Raw genomic sequence first — 21,989 nt, forward strand, 5'->3', positions numbered from 1 at the left:
TTCAAAGATACATTGGAAGAAAAGTTTAAGAGAAAATTGCAGAAGGAAATTTACAATACCATCATCAACACTACTCTTGCATTAACCCTCAATTAACTCCACCTTTATATCCAACATATGTGGAGAAAATCCAAATCCAAATTTTTCGAGAATTCGCTTTGATCATACAATTGCAACTCACCAATGCGTCTTGAAGAAGTCTTCCTCCCCAATCTGCAATTCCGGACAAATTCTCACTATAAAGCACATTCTCTGTGACTGCCTTAACTTTACCTTGGCTAGAAGTATTGCATTTGGAACGATTAACCCAACGCACATTCTACAATCAGCTGCAGAACAAAATATCAATACAATATATTACTTTATCAAAACCGATAGCCGGTGTTGCTAGTGCTCAATGTCTTTATTTAGTCTAAGAATTTATTTCATTTGTCTAAAATTATAACAATAATAGTAATAATAATAAACTTTGCGCCTGTTGCAATAGTTTTAAAATAAATTTTCGAACATTTTAAGATATATGATGTCGTATAAGGATTGCTTCACTAATTCATGGTACGCAGAGTGAAGCGGTCAACTATCACTTCCATATTTAACAGAATACCTTGGAAGATATGAGTTGGTAAGCATTAAAGATTCATCATATAAGAAAAATAGGATTTTATTTCTATGTAAATATAACAAGAGATTTATTAAGATAGTTTCTGGAGTCAAATTGAGGTTTAAGAAAATATTCGTAAGTGAAAAATAACCTAGCCCGTGTTACATTTTTCCTAGCACAATAAACTGCTATGTACTAAAAACCTTTTGATTAATTTTTTAATGTTATTTCTAGTTATGATATGCCGTTGTTACCCAATATTTTTATTTTCTGTCGGTATGTTTTGATAACATTACTGTATATGCTTCTCATAATAAATTTGGTCACAACGTTCATCGTGATATTGTGACCGGTTTGGACACTTACACTTCATTGCTAGTTGGTTTCACCATATTCGGTATATTAGGTCACTTGGCTCATAAAATCGGTACCGACGATATTGGTAGCGTGGTTATGGGAGGCGGGGGATTGGATTTTATTTCTTATCTGAATTATATAGCGAAATTTGAAAATTCACTCCGGATATTTTCTCTTCTCTTCTTTTTAATGCTATTTGTATTGGGTATTGGTTGCAATATACGCATGAACTTAATAATACAATTATTCAACAAATATCCCCATTTAAGCAGCCTCTTGAAATTTATTTATTCCGGATGTGCTAGAAAAATTGATCCATAAATAATAAACTATTAGATTGCACGATAAAATAAATTTAGAAACGCATAAAGTTCACTCCTAAAAGCTGTTATTACATTTCACTTCTTGAAAATTCCTAAACTCTCTTGTTACTTCCTTTTCAACTCTTTGTTAACGCCTTTTATTATTTGAATACCCAACAGCAAATTGTATTGCTATCACGTTATTATAAATTGTTTTATTTAAATAAATAAATAACTTATCGTTAGCCAAGAAGCCAAGAAGTATCGGTAAATATAAAGATAGCAAAAATAGATTGAAGAAATAGATAGTATTGAAAACGCATATATCTCTCTAATCTCCCATGAATTTAATAGGAAACAATCCTAAAGTTGTACGAATATTCTTTAGCGGTTGCCGGTGTCCGAGTCAAAATCCATATCTGTTTTTTTCTAATATTGTAAACTGTTTGAAATCAGTGCAACTTTGAAAGCGTTCATGATATGAATACTTAAAAAAGAAAGTTGTAATTTGACATCGTTAAGTTGTTAAAATTGGTTTTTTTTAAAAAGATTTTATGTAATTTTTTTTGCTGAATCTGCATTTTAAATAAGCCGAAAAATTAAAAAGTGAACAAATGGCAGTATCAAAATTACGGAGAAATTACGGAGAAATTTGGTTGCACTTTCGTTTTTTTACATTTGGCGTTTATGTTTGTTAGTTTCTTTTATGAATTTTTGTGTCATGATTTTTCTACACTGCAGCAAAAAAGTGATGTTAGTTTGTGATATTTCTAAGAATTGGCAGTACTGTCTATGCTTGCACAAATGATTGTATTGCACAAGCCGACAAAAGAAAGGAAGAACACGCGAATCTCTTTAAATTTGTATAAGTTTTCTCCAAAAAAGAGTTGTGAAAAAGTGGTGCTTAACCTACAAGACTTTGATGAGATTTGGTCCAAGCACGTACGCTATTGAAAATGTGGCAAATCGCAAAGAAAAGTAATGGCTTGCAAGATTCTGAGCTTGTTAGTAAAACGAGAAAAGGTACATAATTGTTATAAATATTGCAATAAGTCCTAATTCAGAAAAAATGGCATATTCATAGCGGGAATTGCTATGAAGCAGGCATTGCTATGAATATGCAAGTGAATTTTGGCATACTCTATATTTCAGATTGTTAATCATTCCCGTCATTTCGCGTACGTAAACGAGAAATTCTTTCTGGTCATATTTTACAGCTTCGTTATTAAACCTAGGATCTGTGACTAAAAGACTTTTAACTACATTCTTTATTAAGTTTGTCTCTGCCAATCACGACTTTCGTGTCAATTGGGTGTTAAAAGGACGCATTTGCAACTCTACGCCTCTGTGCGTGGTTGCTAATGGTTGCTTCCGAAACTTTCTAGAGACGTAGGAATAATTACAACTCACTTTGCAACACATTAGCAGGCCCAGAACTAAAGGGAAACAAGAATTTTGCATGTATTGTGGGTCTTTCGAGAATAAGTACATATTCGTTCTCAATAATTCAACAGGTCTTGGAACGTATGTACATAAGCATTTGAACTCTACATCACAGTGTCAAGCGCCCGGTGGGAAGGACTGAGCCACCAAGCGTAAATGTACCGCAAATTAATATTTACCAGAATTATAGACAAACTCAAATGTGTTATCTGATGTTATTGACAAAAAGAGCAACGCATTTTGCGTTCAGACGCGTCTTGCATATACTCGATATACCCTTGGAATACAGAAGTATAGAACATAATTTATTTTATTTATTATTATTAAATATTATGTTTTATTGTATCGCAGAAAAGATAATAGACCCATGGAAGACTCTTCTACTGAAGCTTCATTTGTAAATGTATCAGTTCAGAAGTCTATTCATTTCTCTTAGGCAATAGTTTTTGTATTTCTTCTTTTAATAGATTTGAATTGGTGATTACTTTGAGTAATTACTAACATAAACAACGTATTACAAATGACTAATGTATATAATGTATTTCACTTCTTAGCATCAGAAAAGATTTCTGAGAATATATATATCGTCGCCAATGATCCATCCCTAGCTTTTTACCGTATACAAGAACATGTGAGAAAAGTGATTCAGCCGATATTAGATAAGAGATTGGAAGTTATTCATCTGCAGAATAACCTGCAGGGTCATTGTTATGACATGGAATACTCAGTAGGGTAAAAGCTCTATCTGTCACATTATATATATAACAAAAATTTTAACTCTTTCTTGTCGTCACTGTTTCTTTTTTCATTATTATTTTCTAGAGCAATTAGAGGCATAGAGAATTCTGAAGAATTCTTCCGAAATATCCAGGAACTAATTAAAACATCTATATTTTTAAAGCAACAATTAAAGTATGAAGAAGGAAAAAATAAAACTGACAAAGATTCTACAAATTCCGTTTATAAACGATTTTCTGCTCATTTAACCTTAGATTTTCCTGATTTCAGTGGAGTAGTGAGAGAAACGAGTCAACGCATGGAAACAATAATGATTTCAAATAGAGGACAAAATATTGGAGAACTTCAGAGATCTCACACAACTTTACATTAACGAAAGAGTATGTTAATCAACATGTATTTAATATTAAATATATACCAAATAATACAATAATATTTGTAAATGACTAAAATCAGCAACAGCACTTGAGATGTTATTTACAAGCACGCATTTTCTGCTTGTTAAGTATTTCAACTAATGTTATTAACGGCAGCAGTTTTATTAATTTATGCATTTATTGGCCGACCAATGCAGATCACTTTTCCAGGCAGTTTCTTGACAAACTTAACCCAGACATTTTGCACGCGCCCCCTATTGTTTGGTGTGTTATTACCATTTATCAATTTACTTTAGTTGTTAAAGCTTCCTCACATCGCTTAACAGAGATAAGCCATTAAGTAGAAATTTTATTTTAGCGATGCAAATAAGTACAAAACAAATAAGAGTGGTGTAATCGGACAAAGCCGACCTTCAGAAACTCTACTACTAAACCACTACCTCGAATAATGCAGCCGTTCACCTATTTTCGTAACAACACACCAAAAATTATGTGTTATTTTTTAGTAGTTTAGAAAAACTTGCTTTCATAAGCGACGGTTAGTCTAAGAAATAGACCTACGCGATCGAAATTCCCTACCGTCAATTTTTTGCTAAATTGCCACTGTTGACCAATTTTCATCACAAAATATTAAACTTTTCTGAATTTCTTAACGTGCATGAGAAATCTTATATGGTAATCATGTCCAGAAAATAGACCTACGTGGTCCAAGTCCAGTAAGGTAGATTTATTTGTCAATTTACCACTACATACCAATTTTCGCCATGAAATATTCAAAATTACTCGTTTTCATCATATAAAGATTCCTAGCAACAGTTATGTGAGAGGTATTTTAACACTTTTTCCCTGTCAACCCGAATTTTTCTTGCTAATTTAAATTGTCCGAGCTTCATCGAAAAATTTTGAAAATAGCAATTTTTCCCCATGTAAAGACTTCAAGGCATTATTTATATGGTGGTCGGTCGAAAAAGTGGACCGATTTGACCTATTTTCAATGGCGTTTGCTCTCATGCCAAAAAAATGCCGGCGTACTAACTTTCGTCAAAATATCTAAATAATTTCGACTTTTATGTTGAACACAACACAACGTGGACAGACATCTGAATCGAGCGGTGTAACTAAAGATGGGTTCTTCTTCTTCTGGATGTCACGTACGTCCCCGCACAAGCTTCATATACTCTATGCCTTAACACTTGATGTCAATGACTCAAGGTAGACGATTACAGCGTCTGTAAATAAGTGAATTCATTTTTGACAAAATGAGTGGCAAATGTTAGATCTCTTCCCATACATAACCTTTTCTAAGCCTTTTCTGAAGGGTTAAGATTTAAAATTTTTTTTCAAATATTTATCTTTAAGCGCAATTAAAAGAGAGCGCGAATAGTGTCCAGTTATATCCTACATCACTTGCGGCATAAGGTATATTAAGTTGGTGCGGTCGTATGTAACACGCAGAAGGGCTTAAGATAGATCCACCTTTTATTATACCGATCGATACAGAAAATGATTAAACCGGTCTGTCCAAGTAAATTTGTGTTCAAGCTACAAGTCCCAATTTTTGATATATTTTGATGAAGTTTGGTATACTGATACACGTTGATTCAAGGACGGTCCACTTCTTTGACCAGCCCGCATATAACGCTCTACTCTGAAAAGTCATTATGGCTATTAACATCGTGTCACGTTTCACTCATAGCAAAATGCATTTCAAAAACATCTTTAACCCGCCTTCCTTACAAACCCACTGAATGAACGACCCTAATGATGTACGACCAACTGACTTCCTTTACTTATTTAACATATTTGCCTGTAAATCAAGCAAGAGGAACTAAAATGTAGCAACTAAAAAAGTGCGATTACTTGCTTAAAAAAGAAAAAGAAAAACAATGAAATTTCCGTTCAGATAATGTTAACAGTATGTATGCCTTGCCACGAAGTAACCGAAATACTCAAGAGCAGATCCACTTTTCGAATATTTCGAATTGTGACTGAAGAAACTCCGTCAAGCAAAATGTATGTATCTTTTGTCAAAGCTATGAAACGTTTTGCCCGCAAACCCCTAAACCAAAAATTTTTCTCCTTTTCTAAGATGAAACATTAAAGGAAAGGCCTTCAGTGGTTGCACTGTTTTGTTTACGATGACATTTAACTTTTTTATGCTTATCCTTGTCAATCGTTGATCAATATGTAAATTAAGATATATGTAAACAAATTGGACGCGTACTCTCACATTTTTCGAATTATTGAGAATATATACGCTTATTCTCGTATGTGGCCAAATTTTTATACGCTTATTCTCGTACATGGCCAAATTTTTATACAAATACTTGAACAATTATTCAACAAATGATTCTCAAATTGGACGCTTTGTTACTATATAAAAAGACATTTTATATGTTTATTTATGTGAATTTACAGTTCGAATGGGTTAGAAGATAATTTTAGTCAAAGTACTTCAGATGAAACTTATAAAGAAAAAGAAAGACATATAAAGTCTACGGATGAAGATAATAATAAAGAAATTAAAGATAATAAATAGCCAATACCATCGCTTGCCTGAACGCGTACTAATGGGTAAAGTAACTTCTAGATTGGGTTTGACACTGCTCACTTTTCAACCCGAGGTGAGTTGAAAGAAATACTTTTTTTAAGTTATTGAAAACAAATTTTCTTTACTACTTATGACTTTTTTGGGAAGCCAATCAACAACATGTTTAAGATTGGTTATGTATACACAGATTAGATGAATCTTTAAGCATAAAATGAAAGAAAAGAAGCGTTTGTTTGAATATGTTCCACAAAGAACTACCCCAAATTATACTAAATAACAAAAATAAATGAAAAACCCCATTAAAAAATTTGCTTGTTCATTGTCCTTATTAAAATAGATTAGAAATATAGAAAAAATTATATTAAAGTGACAGAGTGATAGCAATTGGGCTTCCCAAATTGGCTTGAAAACCTTGAATCGGCTGGGACAATTTTTTGAACCCCTTACTAAAACCTTCCTACGAAAGCTGAGTCCTTATATTATAAGAAACGTTAAGTTTCAATATTTCTATGTTAAAATTAGTTCACAATAGTAAATTGACAAAGAAATCAACCTTACCGAATTTGGACCATAGTCATAATTTTTGGATACGTTCACATACAAAGATTCTCGAAAAATGTAAACCCTTATAAACCAAAAAGGCCTATTGCGATAGTAATTTGATTTAAGAATTAAATGGACCAAATTTTAGGCACATGGGTCTATATCCTTGACCCAGATCATATGTTAATTTATATAGTGGTTGTCATGAAAAACGTCTTTATATGGAGAGGAAGTCTTATTTCGGAAACTGAAAAATAATAAAATTTTTAGTTAAGTCGATTAAGTTTGCTGAACTTAGATCACGGCATGTGATGCTTAGGGCATCCTCCTGTATGCCTACTTCCATGAAAAGTATGCTCTTGCCATAAAAATAATGTGTTATTTTTGATGTGTTAAAGTGGCGTGATCCAAAAACACGGTATGTGAATTCTATTGGAATAAATAAAAGCTTCCTTCTTACGATGTGTAAAGTGACGAGGTGTGAATTTACTGCTGCATATCTATGAGCTAAATCATTAGTCTCAAATTAACGTTCGTTACCCATTTGTCACAACAAACACACTACTCAAAGTTAGTCCGCGTTGCCATGTAAAGTCCTCACACATCATATCATAAGATTTGATGCAAAAAGAAGCTGGAAATTGACTGCTTGTGTTTTAATACCTTAAATTTTTTGTTCAATTTTATAATTTTTTAATTTTTTTTATTTTAGTTTTATGTAAAAATTTCTTCCAATTTTTAACCTTTTTAATTTTTTTTTTTAAATTTTCTTCTATTTAACTATTACAATAAGAACCCATTGAAACCTGTACTGGAAACAAAATGAACTTCCAAGTTAAGTTCCACACTCAGCATACGCTTACTTAATTAGACAATTACTAGACTGGCTTGCATGTGGTAACAATCACGTTTATAGCTGAATTGAAAAGGTTTTTTGAAAAACGAAATTGCTAGCGATATCACATTCGACATGCGTCACGTATGTACTTAAATTTTGGTAGTTGAATTCGGAATGAAAAACACCTGTAGAATGTATAGAATATAATCCACGGTAGTTAAATTTGTTTGGACATATAAGCCACAAATCTATTGGCTTGGTCCATCTCCATCCAACATACCAAAAAAAAAAAGTTAATTTCGAATAGAGCAACTGAAATGAAAGAGAGAAATGATTTCATATTGTAAAGAAAATAATCCATGGGTTTTCACATCATATGGCAGTGGATTAAAAAACTCGCTCCATCCAACCACATCTTTTCATATCAAACTAGAACGCCGAAATGGTATATTCAGCGAATTTTGCCAAGTAATTGTAGATATTACAATATAAAGAGTTGTGTGGGGAGCAGTGGAAAATATGGTCCAACTTTGACAATTTTCAATAGGCTTTGCCGTTAGGTTGAAAATTAGACGATTATATAGATAGACAACCTTGCACTGATTCAGAAAGTGATTTTGATTCTTGCTATAATAAAAGTCGGGCCAATGGCCCTGACCCCTGATGGATGTTATATATTCGCACAAATATAATATATCCTGATACAAAAAGTATTGTATAAAAAAAGAAACTTCTAGAAGTTAGTTTAGATAAAATATTTATTGGTGTAATCAGGCACTGCTTATTCAAATAATTGGTCCAAAATTAAAGCCTTCAACTACATCAACAATTGGATAACCGTGGTAACCGTGAGCCCATTGCTCATTACACGCTGTACAACTATGTATGTATTATATTTCATAAATAGTGGCAACGTCCAAATGATATACTGAAAAGATTTTTTTGATCCAATTCTCATTCAGAAGCGTGTTTTATTTACTTTTACAACAAATGTTAGAATTTGTAGTGAAATTAAGCGGCTTGCAGAGGTTTTTTTGCATTCAAACACCTTTGCCTCCTATAAAGTAGCCCTACTAGTAAGAAAGTTTACGTACGTCTAGGCGGACACATTGCCGTTAAGTAATTGTCTGCTTACATGGGAACATTGCACGATATAAAGCTAACAAAAGGGAACGGAAGAAAAATTTTCAAACTTGGCCAAGATTTAAAATTTACAGCAGACCACTTTAATTGTTTCAAATTTTTGTATAAGACATCGACATTCTTTTAATGAAAATGAAAACAACATTTTATGGTTATCTCGACAATTAAGACTATCGCCAATTGTATTCTAATTAACCAAATTAAACAATCAATTCGAAATCGTGCCAAAGTTTACAGAAAGTAATTCCCAAGCAGACTGCTAAAGGAATAAAACCACTGAAGATTTAGCTCTATTGAAAAGGTAATTTATATATAAACGAAAGGATATCCTATAATCATACTATTCGCAATTAATGTTTTTAGAACCATTATTTTACAAGTGCGTTCAAGTGCTTTTACTCAACAAATTTGATTTGGTAAGTTCTCTGCAGCATTCTTTCTATTCAGGCAATCTGGCCGATAATTTATGTTTGTTAAACCAACTTACTCTTTATAAGGAAGCAGTTCGTGTGCCATTAAGCTATTTTAGTCAAGATATAATTCTCGGAAGTTTCTGTTACATATTTACTTCCGACAATGGGCGACTAGATGTATATTCCTGTGCGATATAATTTTTACATCATTTGTTGTACGAGGTAGGTGAACACTGCTCGGATATGTACAAAACATCAGAAAGACTTAAGTAGACCATAGTTTTATTGTACCAATCAACTTAGACACGTTGCACGAATCCAAAAATCAGATCGCAGTTTTCGAGATATTTTGCTCAAATATGAAAAGACGATTCTTAGTACTATGTAACTGGGATAATATTGCGCTAAAGAAAATTTTAAATAAGTGAGCGCATATTTTAAGGGGGTCCGATATTTTTTTCTAGAAAAACAGACGAACGTTGACGTGTACTGGATGAGTCAATGAATAAATTCCCCAAAAATACTTCCAATAAAAAAGCGACTTGTCTACGCAAACAAGACATTTAATTTACTAGTTGAAGAACTTCTTAGGAGAAAGTCAGAGCATATGAAGATTTATGAACAGTCCCTCGGTTCTTAATCTTAATATCGTGGCTCCATAAAAGTAAGTGAATAAAGTTAAAGCAACGGAACTCTCTGAAAACATGAGATTGTTAAATTGCTTGCAAAAAAACTTTCCACGGTATCGAAAACACATAAGAACCATTCGATATTCGATACCGTATTAGATAAGCAAGCAAAAAATGTATATCTGGCTAGGACCGAATTTCTTATATCTACGACCCTTAAAATCTTGGACGGCGCTCTTATTTATTGCCAGAAAAACGTGCATGCTACAAAATTTATCTCTCCCATTTTAATTCATTAAAAGGCATTATTAAGAAACATTAATATAATCATGTCGTAACGTCCACTATATTCCATTAGAAAAGAAAACACTTCTCGGGAAAAATTCAGTGCGTACGAGGGCTCCCTCGGTACTTAATACCGTAACACAGCAAAAATAAGTGAAAAAATTGATTAATGCTGAGTAGTAAGGTATTAAGTTTGCATACAAAATAAGTTGCCAGGGAAAGATCAAGGCGTACGAATTCTCCTGCGGAATTACTCAATATTTTGTATCGGGATATTGCAAACATAAGTGAATAAATTCCCTCAAAATATTTTGAATGAAGAAGCGAACTTCCTAACTGGATAAGATGATAAATTACTTGCCGAAGAACTTACAGAAAGTTGAATACGCCTGAAATCTTATAAATAGTCCCTTGATCTTTTATTGTGACACCACAAATTAAGTAAAAAATTATTTAAAGATAATACTTCGAAGAAACGAGTGATCTCTCTGTAGCAGTTGGATATTTAATATATTTAGAATACTCGTACGAAATCACGCGATAGTTTGTACGAAAGCATAGAGAAAATAAGTCAAAAAATTCCCTGCGAATATTATGTATAAGGGAGAAAACCTTCTAAGTGGATAAGATGCCATGGGAACTTCAATATGTGTGAAAAGCTCGGTCGCTTATAACTTGACACCGAAAAAATAAGTGGACATGTTCGCTAAAATATATATTTCGATCAAGCGAGGGATCTTGCCAAACCGGTAGGAAATTTAATTTGCATCCAAAAGAAATAACCAGCGAAAGATCATGGATGGGATAGGACGTTTAATTTGCATTCAAAGGAGCATCCAAGGAAAAACCATGCGTAAAAATAATGGACGTTTGCATGTATCTTGTGTCGCTGACCAATTGGTGAACATGTTAAAGTAATACGAAGAATCAATATAAACAAGGATTGAATTCGACGGAAAAGACTCAAAAGTAGGGAAAATGGCTACCATACGAATTGACTGAAAATATCATTACGAAGGTTTTCAACGTCGTTTGTTCGGTGCTTGCCCGGTAATAAACAGTTTTCCGTGTCGTATTGTGACTGACGATACTACGACGATCGGAAGCGCAAAAAGGCATGAGTTAGTGCAGGAAATCGCTCAACATCGACGCCAAAGCGGAATATTCATGGCAAGTTTTGCTGTGCTTATGGTGGCATCAACAAGACTTAGTGTATTACGAGCTGCTAAAATCGACTGAAACTGTTACTTCAGATGTCTACCGACGTCAATTAGCCAAATTGGACGATGTATTGTTGCAAAAAAGAACGCCAATAGCGGTTTCAAGATGCAGTCCTCTTTCATGACAATACTCTGCGACACGTTGCAAGGTTGCTGCAGCTTGAATCGGAATTTTCTGTCCCGCCCAGCGTACTTATTACACATAGCGTCTTTTGATTACCACTTGTTCCGATTTATGTACCATAGTTTAGCTGGCCCGCGGTTTGGAAACGCTGAACAAGTGCGAAAATGGGTCGATCACTGCCAAACCGATATCGTTTTCTCCACACATTATGGCCGTGTCCGGACATGACGGAAAATATTGTACGAATTTTTCCCAATAAATGCCTTTTTCGAATGAAAAATTTATCAAAGTACATGCAAGCATCTAGTGTGTATATAAAACCATTCGTTGTGTGCCACAATGGCAGAAGAATATGCAAACAAATTCGCTAAATTTAATATTTCAAACATAAAATCGAACGCTCTAAAGGCATTTAAAATTTGATTTGCTTCTAAAAAAAGTTCTTTGGGAACGTCAGTGAGAGTATTTACACAATATCTTTATTCTAAAAAAACTCTGTGAAGGGGTGAGATGTTTAACTTACTCGCTGAAGAACTTTTCAGGGAGATTCCAAAGCGTAAGAACACTCAAATACCAGTCGACATTTAGTATCGCTATACTGCAAAAAGAAGTGAATAAATTTCAAAAAACTTTACATATACGGGACTGAACTTTTTAAGCGAATAAGGTGTTCAATTTAGTTGCAAAAAAACTCCCCAGGAAAACGTCAGTGGGTACTTACGCGAAATCACTCGAACTATACGGAAAGAATAAATAAATTCTTTGTAAATACCGTATATAACAAGGGAGTGAATCGTCTGAGAGTATCAGACATTCACTTTGCTTGCATACTATATGTCAAGACAACGTCAAAAAACATTAATAAAGGAATCGGTCAATATTCTTGATTATGATACCCATATAAACGAATTCATTAAAAATAATATATTGAACTAGTTAACGAATTGTTTAATTAGCTTGGACATGGTCTGTAAAGAGATCATTATTGCTCACAGATAGGTCACTCGATTCTAATCTGAAATTCTATCGCCGTCAAGCAAATGAAAAAAGGAAGGGAACATGGAATTCATTTCGTATATAGATAGCTTATTTAGCGACGGCAAGTTAAGAGCAGTAAACAAGTAACAAATAAATTTGCGATTTCTTTTGAAATGTTTACGCTGCTTAAATATATACATTTTACGGAAATATTTATAAAGAATGCACCATATATTCAAGGTTTGCGAAATACCTCTGCGGTGTCATTAGAACATTATCTTTACATTTGCTAATACTACAATACTTCCTATTTTATGCATATTCGTAAGGATATGCGCTTCGTCTAACTTGATTAACAATTTTACTGATATTGCTACGTCCACTTAATTAAAGCGTAACTAGTAGCTTCGCAGTTGTGGAGAAAATCAACGCATATTTGAAAAAGTTGTTAAATGCGTAACAACGCATAAACTGGATTGGAAAAAGGGGGTTTTTTCTTATGTAATGTTTTTATGTAGCGTAGCATAATTTAGTTGAAAATGCGGAAGTGTATAAGGAAAACTTTTGGGCCACTCTAATAGCGATATACGATAAATTCCAGTTGATATTCAATGCAATTATAACAAAACCACCTTTTAATTTATGTGCAAGCAACCAGTTACTGGTTTTTGATTCTATTTGCAAAGAGTAAGTATTAAAATTTTCATAATTCAGCCAAAGACGGATGCCGCGAGTTCAAGTCATAATAAAATTGTCCTTTAATTTGGAATTTCATAGTCGTCATTGGCCAGTTTGCGCTTTTTTTCAAGGCATTAATGCTATCGTCAAGATTCTTCAGTAACTTTAAATAGGCGGAGTTAAATAAACGTCTTAAATGCATCCACTTTTGCATTTCAGTCTTGTGCTAAACTAATATTTCACTCAAAGAACACGTAAGAATGAATTACAGTTTATATGAAGAAAGAAAAAAAAAAATAGAAATGTAACAGTTTGTGAGAAGTTATGAATGGAAGCCGAAAATGCTGGTCAGAAACCTTTATTACTTGCGAGATATCATTTTTACTCAAAACCCACTCAATACCTGAAGAGAGCATCAGTAAAGCAGTTACAACAGCACTAAGTTAACTAAGCAACGACACAACGACGATCTTCCTACTTGATTTCATTCACGTAAGTGTTGCATGTGTATGGGCTTTAACTACATACATAGAAATGTAAACAAAACAAGAAACCAAATGAGGCAACAGGTGGCGGCGCTGCTTTTTCAAAGTTGTCTTGCCATTATCTTAGCGAAAAGTCAACTCTAGCTACCAGCTACCTGTGGAAGGTACAATATGTAATATTTAGGCATGATAGTTTGCTTATGTCTTTTTGTGCATCCGTATGTGTGCTCACTTGGTATGTGTATTGATGTCTGCTTATGAATGTACGTTATGATCAATCGCATGAATTAACATTGAATATGTATCTTGGTCTTGTTTTCGGTAAAGTAATGGAGCACTCTTTTGCTCAATGCACTGAGTGGCTCCTAATAATTTCATTTTACTATAATAAGTGCGGAATAAAGTGTGCGCTTTTTTCTTTCAGAAGGTCATGGTTAGTTTGGCCACTCCTGAACAACCAGTACGCGCTTGGCATTGAAGAAAATGTGACTGATTACTACTACTGCTCGTTATTGATTTCAAACAACTTACATCCAAATGTTTATTGTGTTTTTTGTTTTTGTTTCTCTGCCTCTATCGTAACTTAATTAGAACATCAGCAGTTGTTTAGATATAAATTGTGAACATTTTATTTGAAAAAAATTATAACATAATAAACAGAATATGGAAACTTGTGTTTTAATACCGCAGGAATTCTCTTTGGCGATAAATGCCTTAACCAATAATAATGAAACCGATCTAACCGTATGGACTTGCTCAGATATACCAAAAGGACAATTATTTTATCCGTTTCAAGGAACAATACGAATAGATAAACTAAATATCGCCAGCAGTTTGCAAGACGACGATGTAAGTAATCTTAGGTTTCTCTACATAGTCTAGTTTATTCAGTTTTATTATTTATCATCTCTCTTAATAAATGCTAACCTTGCAGATTTCTTTTAATTGAAAAAATATTCGCTGTAATGAAAGAACCTCCACCCAACCTAAAAAGAATTTTAAAGGAACGAGAGCGGCGGAGGGTAGTTCGGAATAAATATTTAAATTTTATTTAGAAGAATTAAGTGCTTAACGGTTTAGCTACGTTTAGAGATGTTCCTAAAACTAGACTCTAAACTCTAAATTTTATGACCCATTCTTTAAGTTTTTTTTAGAAAATATTGAACATCTCTTACGGTAAGCAATGCGCTTATGGGATTTATGTAGGAAATCGGGAAGAAACCAGAGACTTTGGAAATTCTCTGCGGTAAAATCAACGAAAGTCCAAAAAAACTTTCAAATGGATATTAAATTTCCGCCACGGTGCATCGCCTCTTAATAGTATTATTACTATTGCAACCCTCCCTTTTCACGCGGTATATGCATTCTTGAAACGTAAATTGCGTAGAAGCAACCTTCATGGAAGGCTCTCCGATCTTGCAAGCTGTCGATTTTAAATTTCGTGTCATTTTAAGCTTTGAATTGGTTGTGTAAAATTGGACAAAATCGCCATAATCTTTGGGAAGTTCTATACATAACAACTTCTAATTTCAAACCTGAAAAGTATGTCTACAGAGCCTTCCTCGAATGACATCTATCTTCTTAGCACAGATGGTCGTCTAAAAGTGAATAATATGCTCGTAAAAAGGTTTTTTTCTTTTTTTCTATCGTAACTCGTATATGAAAGTTCGCGCAAAAAGATGTTCAAAAGTACTTTATGGTCGTATCTTATCGTTTAGATTAGTCCTCTAATGGAGAGCGAAAATAATCATCTTGTCATAACGCTGGTCTATAAATAAACATCGGAGTAATTTAATTACGTGAATCTCTTTCCCCCGTGTCAATTTTTCCACATTTATGTAGTAGGAATTCCCAATAATTGTAAACTTTGAAGAGCAAGAGGGTTCACAATAGCTAAGAAGCTACGGTAATGACTTAACTTAAGAGTAGAAGTTTGAAAGAGCCATTTATAAACGTTACTTTGTTTAAGTACATGCTTCGGATTATCGGTATCCAAAGTTACTTTTCTTACTGATTAATTATATTTGTATGTTATGTTTCATTTGCATATACAATTTTATATTATGATTACCTGCAAACTGTGGACAATGTTGATAAAGAAAACCAAAAGGAGAATAAACTGAGCATTTATTAAACATTAGTCCGATAATAGCAACAAATTGCATTATTTTTTTTTTGGTGTTTGAAGTGTGAAAGACGATTTGGCTTATATTTGAACCAATTCTTTGTTGCAACAATAATGACCCTTCAAAAATCTTTAAGAGATCTCTCTTTATTTCTTTGAATTTACTCTCAATATCTGGGACAAGAGTATTTGTCCATCGGTTTGTAATAATTAAAAAGACCTAAGAATTTTTATAAACTCTTTTTTTTATGTTACATCCATTTAATGTGCTCCCTTAGTGTGGTGGCAACATAAATCTTTTCTAACTTGAAATTTATTATATAAAATGATTAAACTATATTAACAAGAGAATTGACAAACCGACCACATTCAATCGTCCTACGCTAAAATATTCAACAGTTGCAGATCTTGTATAAAATAGAGTTCGATGATTATGTTTGCAAGTAGGCGTTGCCTTAGCAGATATTTAAATTTCTGTGCACCAGCAAAAAAAATTATATATTTTTTTTGATAAATTTTATTATATATTATTGCATGAATTCTTCGGATCGGGTGTCAATTAACTGCATTTACACATTATAATTTTAATGTATTGTTAAGATAACAGTGTGAGAAACTTCTCACAGCGATACGTACTTCCTCTGAACTCTTGTATATGTTATATTTGATTAATTAGATGACCGCATAAAAGTTTTAGATAATACATGTATTGCAATGAATACGCCGACCAATGAAATATGCATTAGACAGGCTCTTCAAGTTTTATCTCTCTCTTTCTCTCTCTCTGACTAACATATTTCAGAAAGTTTTCACACTTAATGAATACATAGTACGTAAACGCTTGTAAGGCAAATAAAGGTATAGAGAGAAAACTAAGAGTCCATTAAGTGTTTTCTCTATTATAAAGCCAATCCGATTATCTCTATCCTTTCACTTATGAATATGAATTGAATCTCATTCAAAAACATTTAATTTAATTTGTCTAAATTACAAATCTCTCAACGTTCGAGATTCCTACACTTTATGACAATTTATACCATCTTTTTCGCGCTTAGTCTTTTAATTTCGGTAAAATAATATTCATCAAATTTATATTCCTACTTGGATCTTTAATATGAAAAAGCGATGAAAAGTTTTTTTTATTATTAGTCTCATTTCGGTCACAGCTTAAGTTTATTACCATCTTAACAAGTAGAAGCTTTTTCTTTTGTGAACCATTCTAATGCATAAGCCTACCACTGTTGGTGCATTTACGCTTTATAAACTCACGTATAAGTTTAAATAAATGTTATAAAATCTAGCAAAGTATTGAGAAACCACCCCGCCTTTACGTCAACATAAAGAAAAGCATAAATTTAGTGAAGAACTTACTAAGAAGCTATGAGAATTTCTTGAAGATTTTCCCAGTGTCATGGGAGAGTAAGCATAATAAGAGTTGGTTAAACTTCATGGGAAAATATAACCCTCATTGTTTTGCGGGTGTGTTCGTCAAATGTTAATGCAGCATAATTCTATATGTATATATATGAGTAGAAGTACTCACATACACATATGTGCACGGCTTGGTAGGTCTATTTACAAGTATGTTGTACGTAACACGAAAATTTTATAGCTGAACGATAATTATTCATTATTGGTGTTAGACAATAACAGTACGAAGAAGAAATTGTATTTGGATTTTTGTTGTAAATTTGTGACCGTCATTTATGAGAAATTGGTCCTAAAAACATTTGAAAATAAGACGGATTTTCTATCAAAATCCGCCTCCACTTTCGGGAACTTTACTTGCTCTCAAGTCAATCGGCTTGAGGAAAAAGAGAAGTTTGTCGTTAAAAATTATCATTTATTTGCATACATTTCCCGAAGTTCGCAAAACCAATAAGGGAGAGATAGCCTGAATTGTGTAAATCTGAAAAATGTGTGCAAGGAATTGATCCTTCGTTTTCAATTTTTAACTAAAAATTAGTTTTGTATTTTGAGGTTTAAAATGCTATTTGCTCATGCGAAGATCCAAAAAATATCAATTAAATATTTCCAAATTTCTAGGGAAAAAATATTGTTCCGGATGAGCTAATCCCCATTCAACCCTATTACAAGCGATTATCACGCCAGCATTTTAAAAAGTTTAATTGCTTAAACGGGATTGCAATTAAGTTAAATAGAGACAAAGGAAAGAAATAAAATCTATTAGAAATGCTTCGACTTTTGGAAAGATGGTATTATAATAAAAATGCAAACCAATTTCCTCTAAAAATTTCGATTAAAAAATAGATGGTGTATCCGATCTCTTGCTTTTTTTTTATTCCGCACAAAAAAAATTTGTTGGATATATGAAATTTATTGGACATATAAAGTTTTGGATATATGATATTTCGAAACAGAGCTATTTATAGTCGGGGATTCGCTCGCTACTCAAAAGCATATTGTGGCTACCCAACCAACCAGCAGGCGGTATGGAAGCTCCTCATGTTATTCGAAAAGAACAACTTCATTAAAAATCACTGTTTGGCGTGTGTTACGGACTGACGGCATCATTACGCCAAATTCCTTTGGAAAGAGGCCTCAACTTGCCAACGAAGTGAAAGATAATTGTTATCGAGTAACGATATGTCACATATCAAATTATAATACAAACGTATTATCTTTCAAGAAACACTAATCACGTTTATGATGTCTCTCAGAGTGCTACTATTTTAGAAAAAATATATTTATTATATTCGATATATCCGCACAATTTAACTTGAACTTGGTTTTACTTTTTGATCATAGTATTACATTGTTACATTGTGTAAAGTTCTTGACATTAACATTATTACTTTATTATATTTAAACAATTAAATGAATCGTTAAAAAGAATTCTCCAAAAAAAGTGTTAAATTTCGGATGTTTGTACGCTTTATTAGCATTTCAATATTTAAAGAGCAAAATTAGACCGATATTATTCATTTCGATTCGAATGTTTAATTAATGAGTGAAACAAAAGAAAGCATTAATTTCCAATTGTCGTTATTTATTGGGTTAAATAAATGAGCAACATTGGCGTAACTACGTACTTAGTATTGAAAGAAGTGTTGTTCATAATAGTACACACAACATTAATGTTGCTAAGAAAGAATCTTTTAACAGTTCAGAAGTTATTCAATCAAAACTTATAAAAACTTATTTAGTCAAAGCCGATCACGCAATCTAAACATGTCCATCATAAATTTTGTTTTGAAATAGCAATCATACTTCGGATCTAATTAACAACTCAAATGATGGGGGTTCAAATCTCAAGTGCGGTAGAGTTTTCAATAAAGGCGATGGCCTTAGATGCTATTCCCATAAGACTTCAGTCTTTGAATTCATTTTTCTAGCTATTTAGCTAGAAAGTTAGAAATATGCATTAAATGGATATTTAAATTAAACTACTTCTTAATCAAAATGAGACGCTAAGCGGATTTAGTTATGCCTACTTTCTTTTTAGGAACATCTATCGTCGCAAAAATTGAAATTAAAAGCTGTACTTCACAAGCCACATATATTATTGGCTTATGCCTATAAATCAATCTTCAAAATTGATTCTATCCGCAAGCAAACACGTTTTCAATTACTAAGAAACCAAAAAAAAAAACCTTTTAAACAGAGAAATTGAAAACTGTCTTATGATTATTCGCATCAAGGTTTCGTGTATATTTAAAATAAAGCCCAAAAGAACATGGTGCCGCCAACGTGTCGAACGAATCAAATTTAATTAAAATTGCTGTGCAGTATAAATTGAAAAAGACAGGAGAACAACACGGAAACAGACGGTTATAGGCAAAATTGATAGAGCCTTTTCTTATTTGTAGATATTATAATAAGGGCATTAGAAATTCCTAACAAACTTTCGTATATCTTTAATTAAAAGTTCGGGAATTTCCAGAATTATTGACCAGTGTATACAATATTAATTTTTTTTTTGAACCATTGCTTCCAAATTTTCGCAAATCGTCTCCCTGCTATACGAACAATACAAACAAAAAACTTCAGTTTCTTAACTCACTTTTAAAGCATACAAGAGCGGAGAATCGCAAGAATGTGTCTAATACTCCTCAGCGTACAATGCTTCTGAACCATCCGGAAATGAGACGGCTTATGCTAGACGAAATTATTTTGTCTCAGCTCAATTCGCTCCAAGAATTCTTATGTATTCCGGTTTTTATTTTGAATTCATCTTTTAATACCTATTTACATATATTTACTTTCTCTCGTTTCCACAAATACAACGATCAGCCCTTCGTCGCTATTCTAAGAGAAAAACGAAGAAAACAGCTAAGAAAATTATATTCGGTCGTGAGCGTATTTTTTATACCCATTAGTTTAATCCTAAAAAGGTAAAAAGTAAAGAATTAAATTTACATGCTCTATATGCGCTAAAAGCCTTTTTCGCACAGGTGTGTGGGTGTTACGGGCGTATCCTTAGAAACGTTTAAGCCACTTCTAATTTCCTTTGCAAATTTGGGGACGATAGAATGTTTACCACAAATGCAGTTGCCGATAGATATGCACAAACGAGCAGACGGACATATTTATATGCATTTCAAATTTGAAACTGGCCAAGAATTTACGTACATTATGAAGCTTTTGAACCTTATTTTTACAAGTTTCTAAAAGTATATAAATTCAATTTTGGTATCCTATAATATTGGATAAGGATGATAAACTTTTTCCATTTTTATAGAGGCGCTACAGGATCGCCCTTAGAATACCCATCCAAATTTTTGTACATTTACTACTAGTTTATGAGTAACGAGCAAAAAACCAATTTCTTATCCCACTTGAAAAACAGAGGTCTTCGCATTTCAGAGCGTGTCTTTCAATTGACTTAGCCCATTTTCAATACCAACCTGCGCGTAAGAACTTCCAATGCTTCTGCAAATTTGACGTTGATAGTTTCCTTCTTGTGGCCAAGAGAATGGTTAGAATCAACATTGCACGGACGGACCAACGGACGTGCTTAAGTCGATTTGCAATTTGATGCTGATGAAGAATATACTTTGTAAAGGTTTTGATAAAATGGGTATATGGCATTTGTCATGAAGTTACCACTATATAATACAAGCTACATTACGACTAATGGTCGTTCTTTAACCATGAAACCAGAGTATCTGCTAAATAGCTAGCTGTTTAAAAAAGAATGTTCATCTCATTCGAACCCCTTAAAATATTATATAAAAATAAATATAAGAGTAATTAAAAATAAATATATTTATTACTTTTTTCATAACTTCCTTATGTCCAGAAGTATTTTGAAACTGAAACACGTATGCCATAAAAAGTACTGTCATACTTAATAAGTTTGCCTTTATCGTAATTATTATTATGGAGAACCCTTAATAGAGGTTAATATGGTTAGCACATCTGCACTTCTACGTATATATGAACTGTGGCACGTCAATCGATGCATTCCAGCTTTAACAGTTACATACCTGCAAAGCTGTTGGAGACCAGAGCTGGTTGCTTATAAAATCGGATTTACCTAGCCTAGACGTCATAATTTAAATTACGAAACATTGCCTCCGGTAAACATATTTTCAACAGACGTTCGTGACTAGGGCAAGACAGAATTAAAAGAAACTAGCGATGCCTACAGATCTGAATGGCTAGTATTCATGATGACTATATAAACTCTTTCAACCTTAGAATGATTTTCTCTTCGTGTCAGAATATGAATAGAAGAATATAAACACCTACTCCCTCTTAGGAACTGCGTAGTTCTTGGTTATAACGGAAATTTTTAACAAAGTTTCTTGAGTTTCTCATTAAATTTCCTTCAATTCTAATGTGTTAATAAGTATGTAATAATAATATTAAGACCTTTTTGGTTTCATGTCTAATCTCATCTCAAATGTTTGTGTCGCTTACCTGATTACGTGAGAGTTACGGTTATAACTCTTATGTGCTAAGCAAGACCTTTGTGTTGCGAACGAAATGACAAAACTATAGTATTAAGTAAAGCATTTCCCTTGTAATAGAACAACAGCTGCTGTTTCATAATCCTTTTATTAGGGTGGAGCACTTTCAATGATTTTATTTTGCTGCTTTTGTTATTTTTTGCTTAAATGCGCTAACAAACTTTACAGTTACACAAATCATTTACGACACTTTTTATTTAATATCCATTTGATTTTTTCGTAA

At 33.0% G+C, this 21,989-nt stretch overlaps 2 protein-coding genes across 4 annotated transcripts in view; both read left to right on the forward strand.

Moving 5' to 3' along the window:
- Nucleotides 1-2,060: 2,060 nt before the first annotated feature.
- On the forward strand, nt 2,061-3,871 carry LOC119642959 (BLOC-1-related complex subunit 8 homolog). 3 transcript variants are annotated; one of them, XM_038042289.1, is made up of 4 exons: nt 2,061-2,283; nt 3,258-3,435; nt 3,526-3,615; nt 3,712-3,871. In XM_038042289.1, the coding sequence occupies exons 1-4, from the start codon at nt 2,217-2,219 to the stop codon at nt 3,812-3,814; spliced, it is 438 nt and encodes a 145-aa protein (XP_037898217.1). In that variant the 5' UTR covers nt 2,061-2,216; the 3' UTR covers nt 3,815-3,871. The 3 variants fall into 3 exon arrangements, with proteins under 3 accessions (XP_037898217.1, XP_037898218.1, XP_037898216.1); XM_038042290.1 differs by having other exon boundaries at nt 3,696-3,784; XM_038042288.1 differs by having other exon boundaries at nt 3,526-3,871.
- Nucleotides 3,872-7,641: 3,770 nt separating this feature from the next.
- LOC119642956 (zinc finger protein 235-like) overlaps nt 7,642-21,989 on the forward strand; it is a 24,271-nt gene continuing 9,923 nt past the window's right edge. Inside the window, exons 1-4 of the mRNA XM_038042286.1 lie at nt 7,642-9,194; nt 9,257-9,309; nt 9,391-14,026; nt 14,130-14,554. Coding sequence (XP_037898214.1) covers nt 14,369-14,554 — 186 coding nt within the window. The 5' untranslated portion in view covers nt 7,642-9,194; nt 9,257-9,309; nt 9,391-14,026; nt 14,130-14,368. The remainder of the gene's footprint in view (nt 9,195-9,256; nt 9,310-9,390; nt 14,027-14,129; nt 14,555-21,989) is intronic.

Source organism: Glossina fuscipes, unplaced genomic scaffold (genome assembly GCF_014805625.2).
Source record: "Glossina fuscipes isolate IAEA_lab_2018 unplaced genomic scaffold, Yale_Gfus_2 303, whole genome shotgun sequence".
NCBI classification, from domain to species: domain Eukaryota; kingdom Metazoa; phylum Arthropoda; class Insecta; order Diptera; family Glossinidae; genus Glossina; species Glossina fuscipes.

Excerpts from the sequence above, each read along its gene's own strand:
- LOC119642959 (XM_038042288.1), top strand. The coding sequence starts at position 2,217 with ATGTGGCAAATCGCAAAGAAAAGTAATGGCTTGCAAGATTCTGAGCTT. Across the intron at positions 2,284-3,257 it reads TGTTAGTAAAACGAGAAAAG|CATCAGAAAAGATTTCTGAG; the intron begins GTACATAATTGT and ends TTCACTTCTTAG. Across the intron at positions 3,436-3,525 it reads GACATGGAATACTCAGTAGG|AGCAATTAGAGGCATAGAGA; the intron begins GTAAAAGCTCTA and ends ATTATTTTCTAG.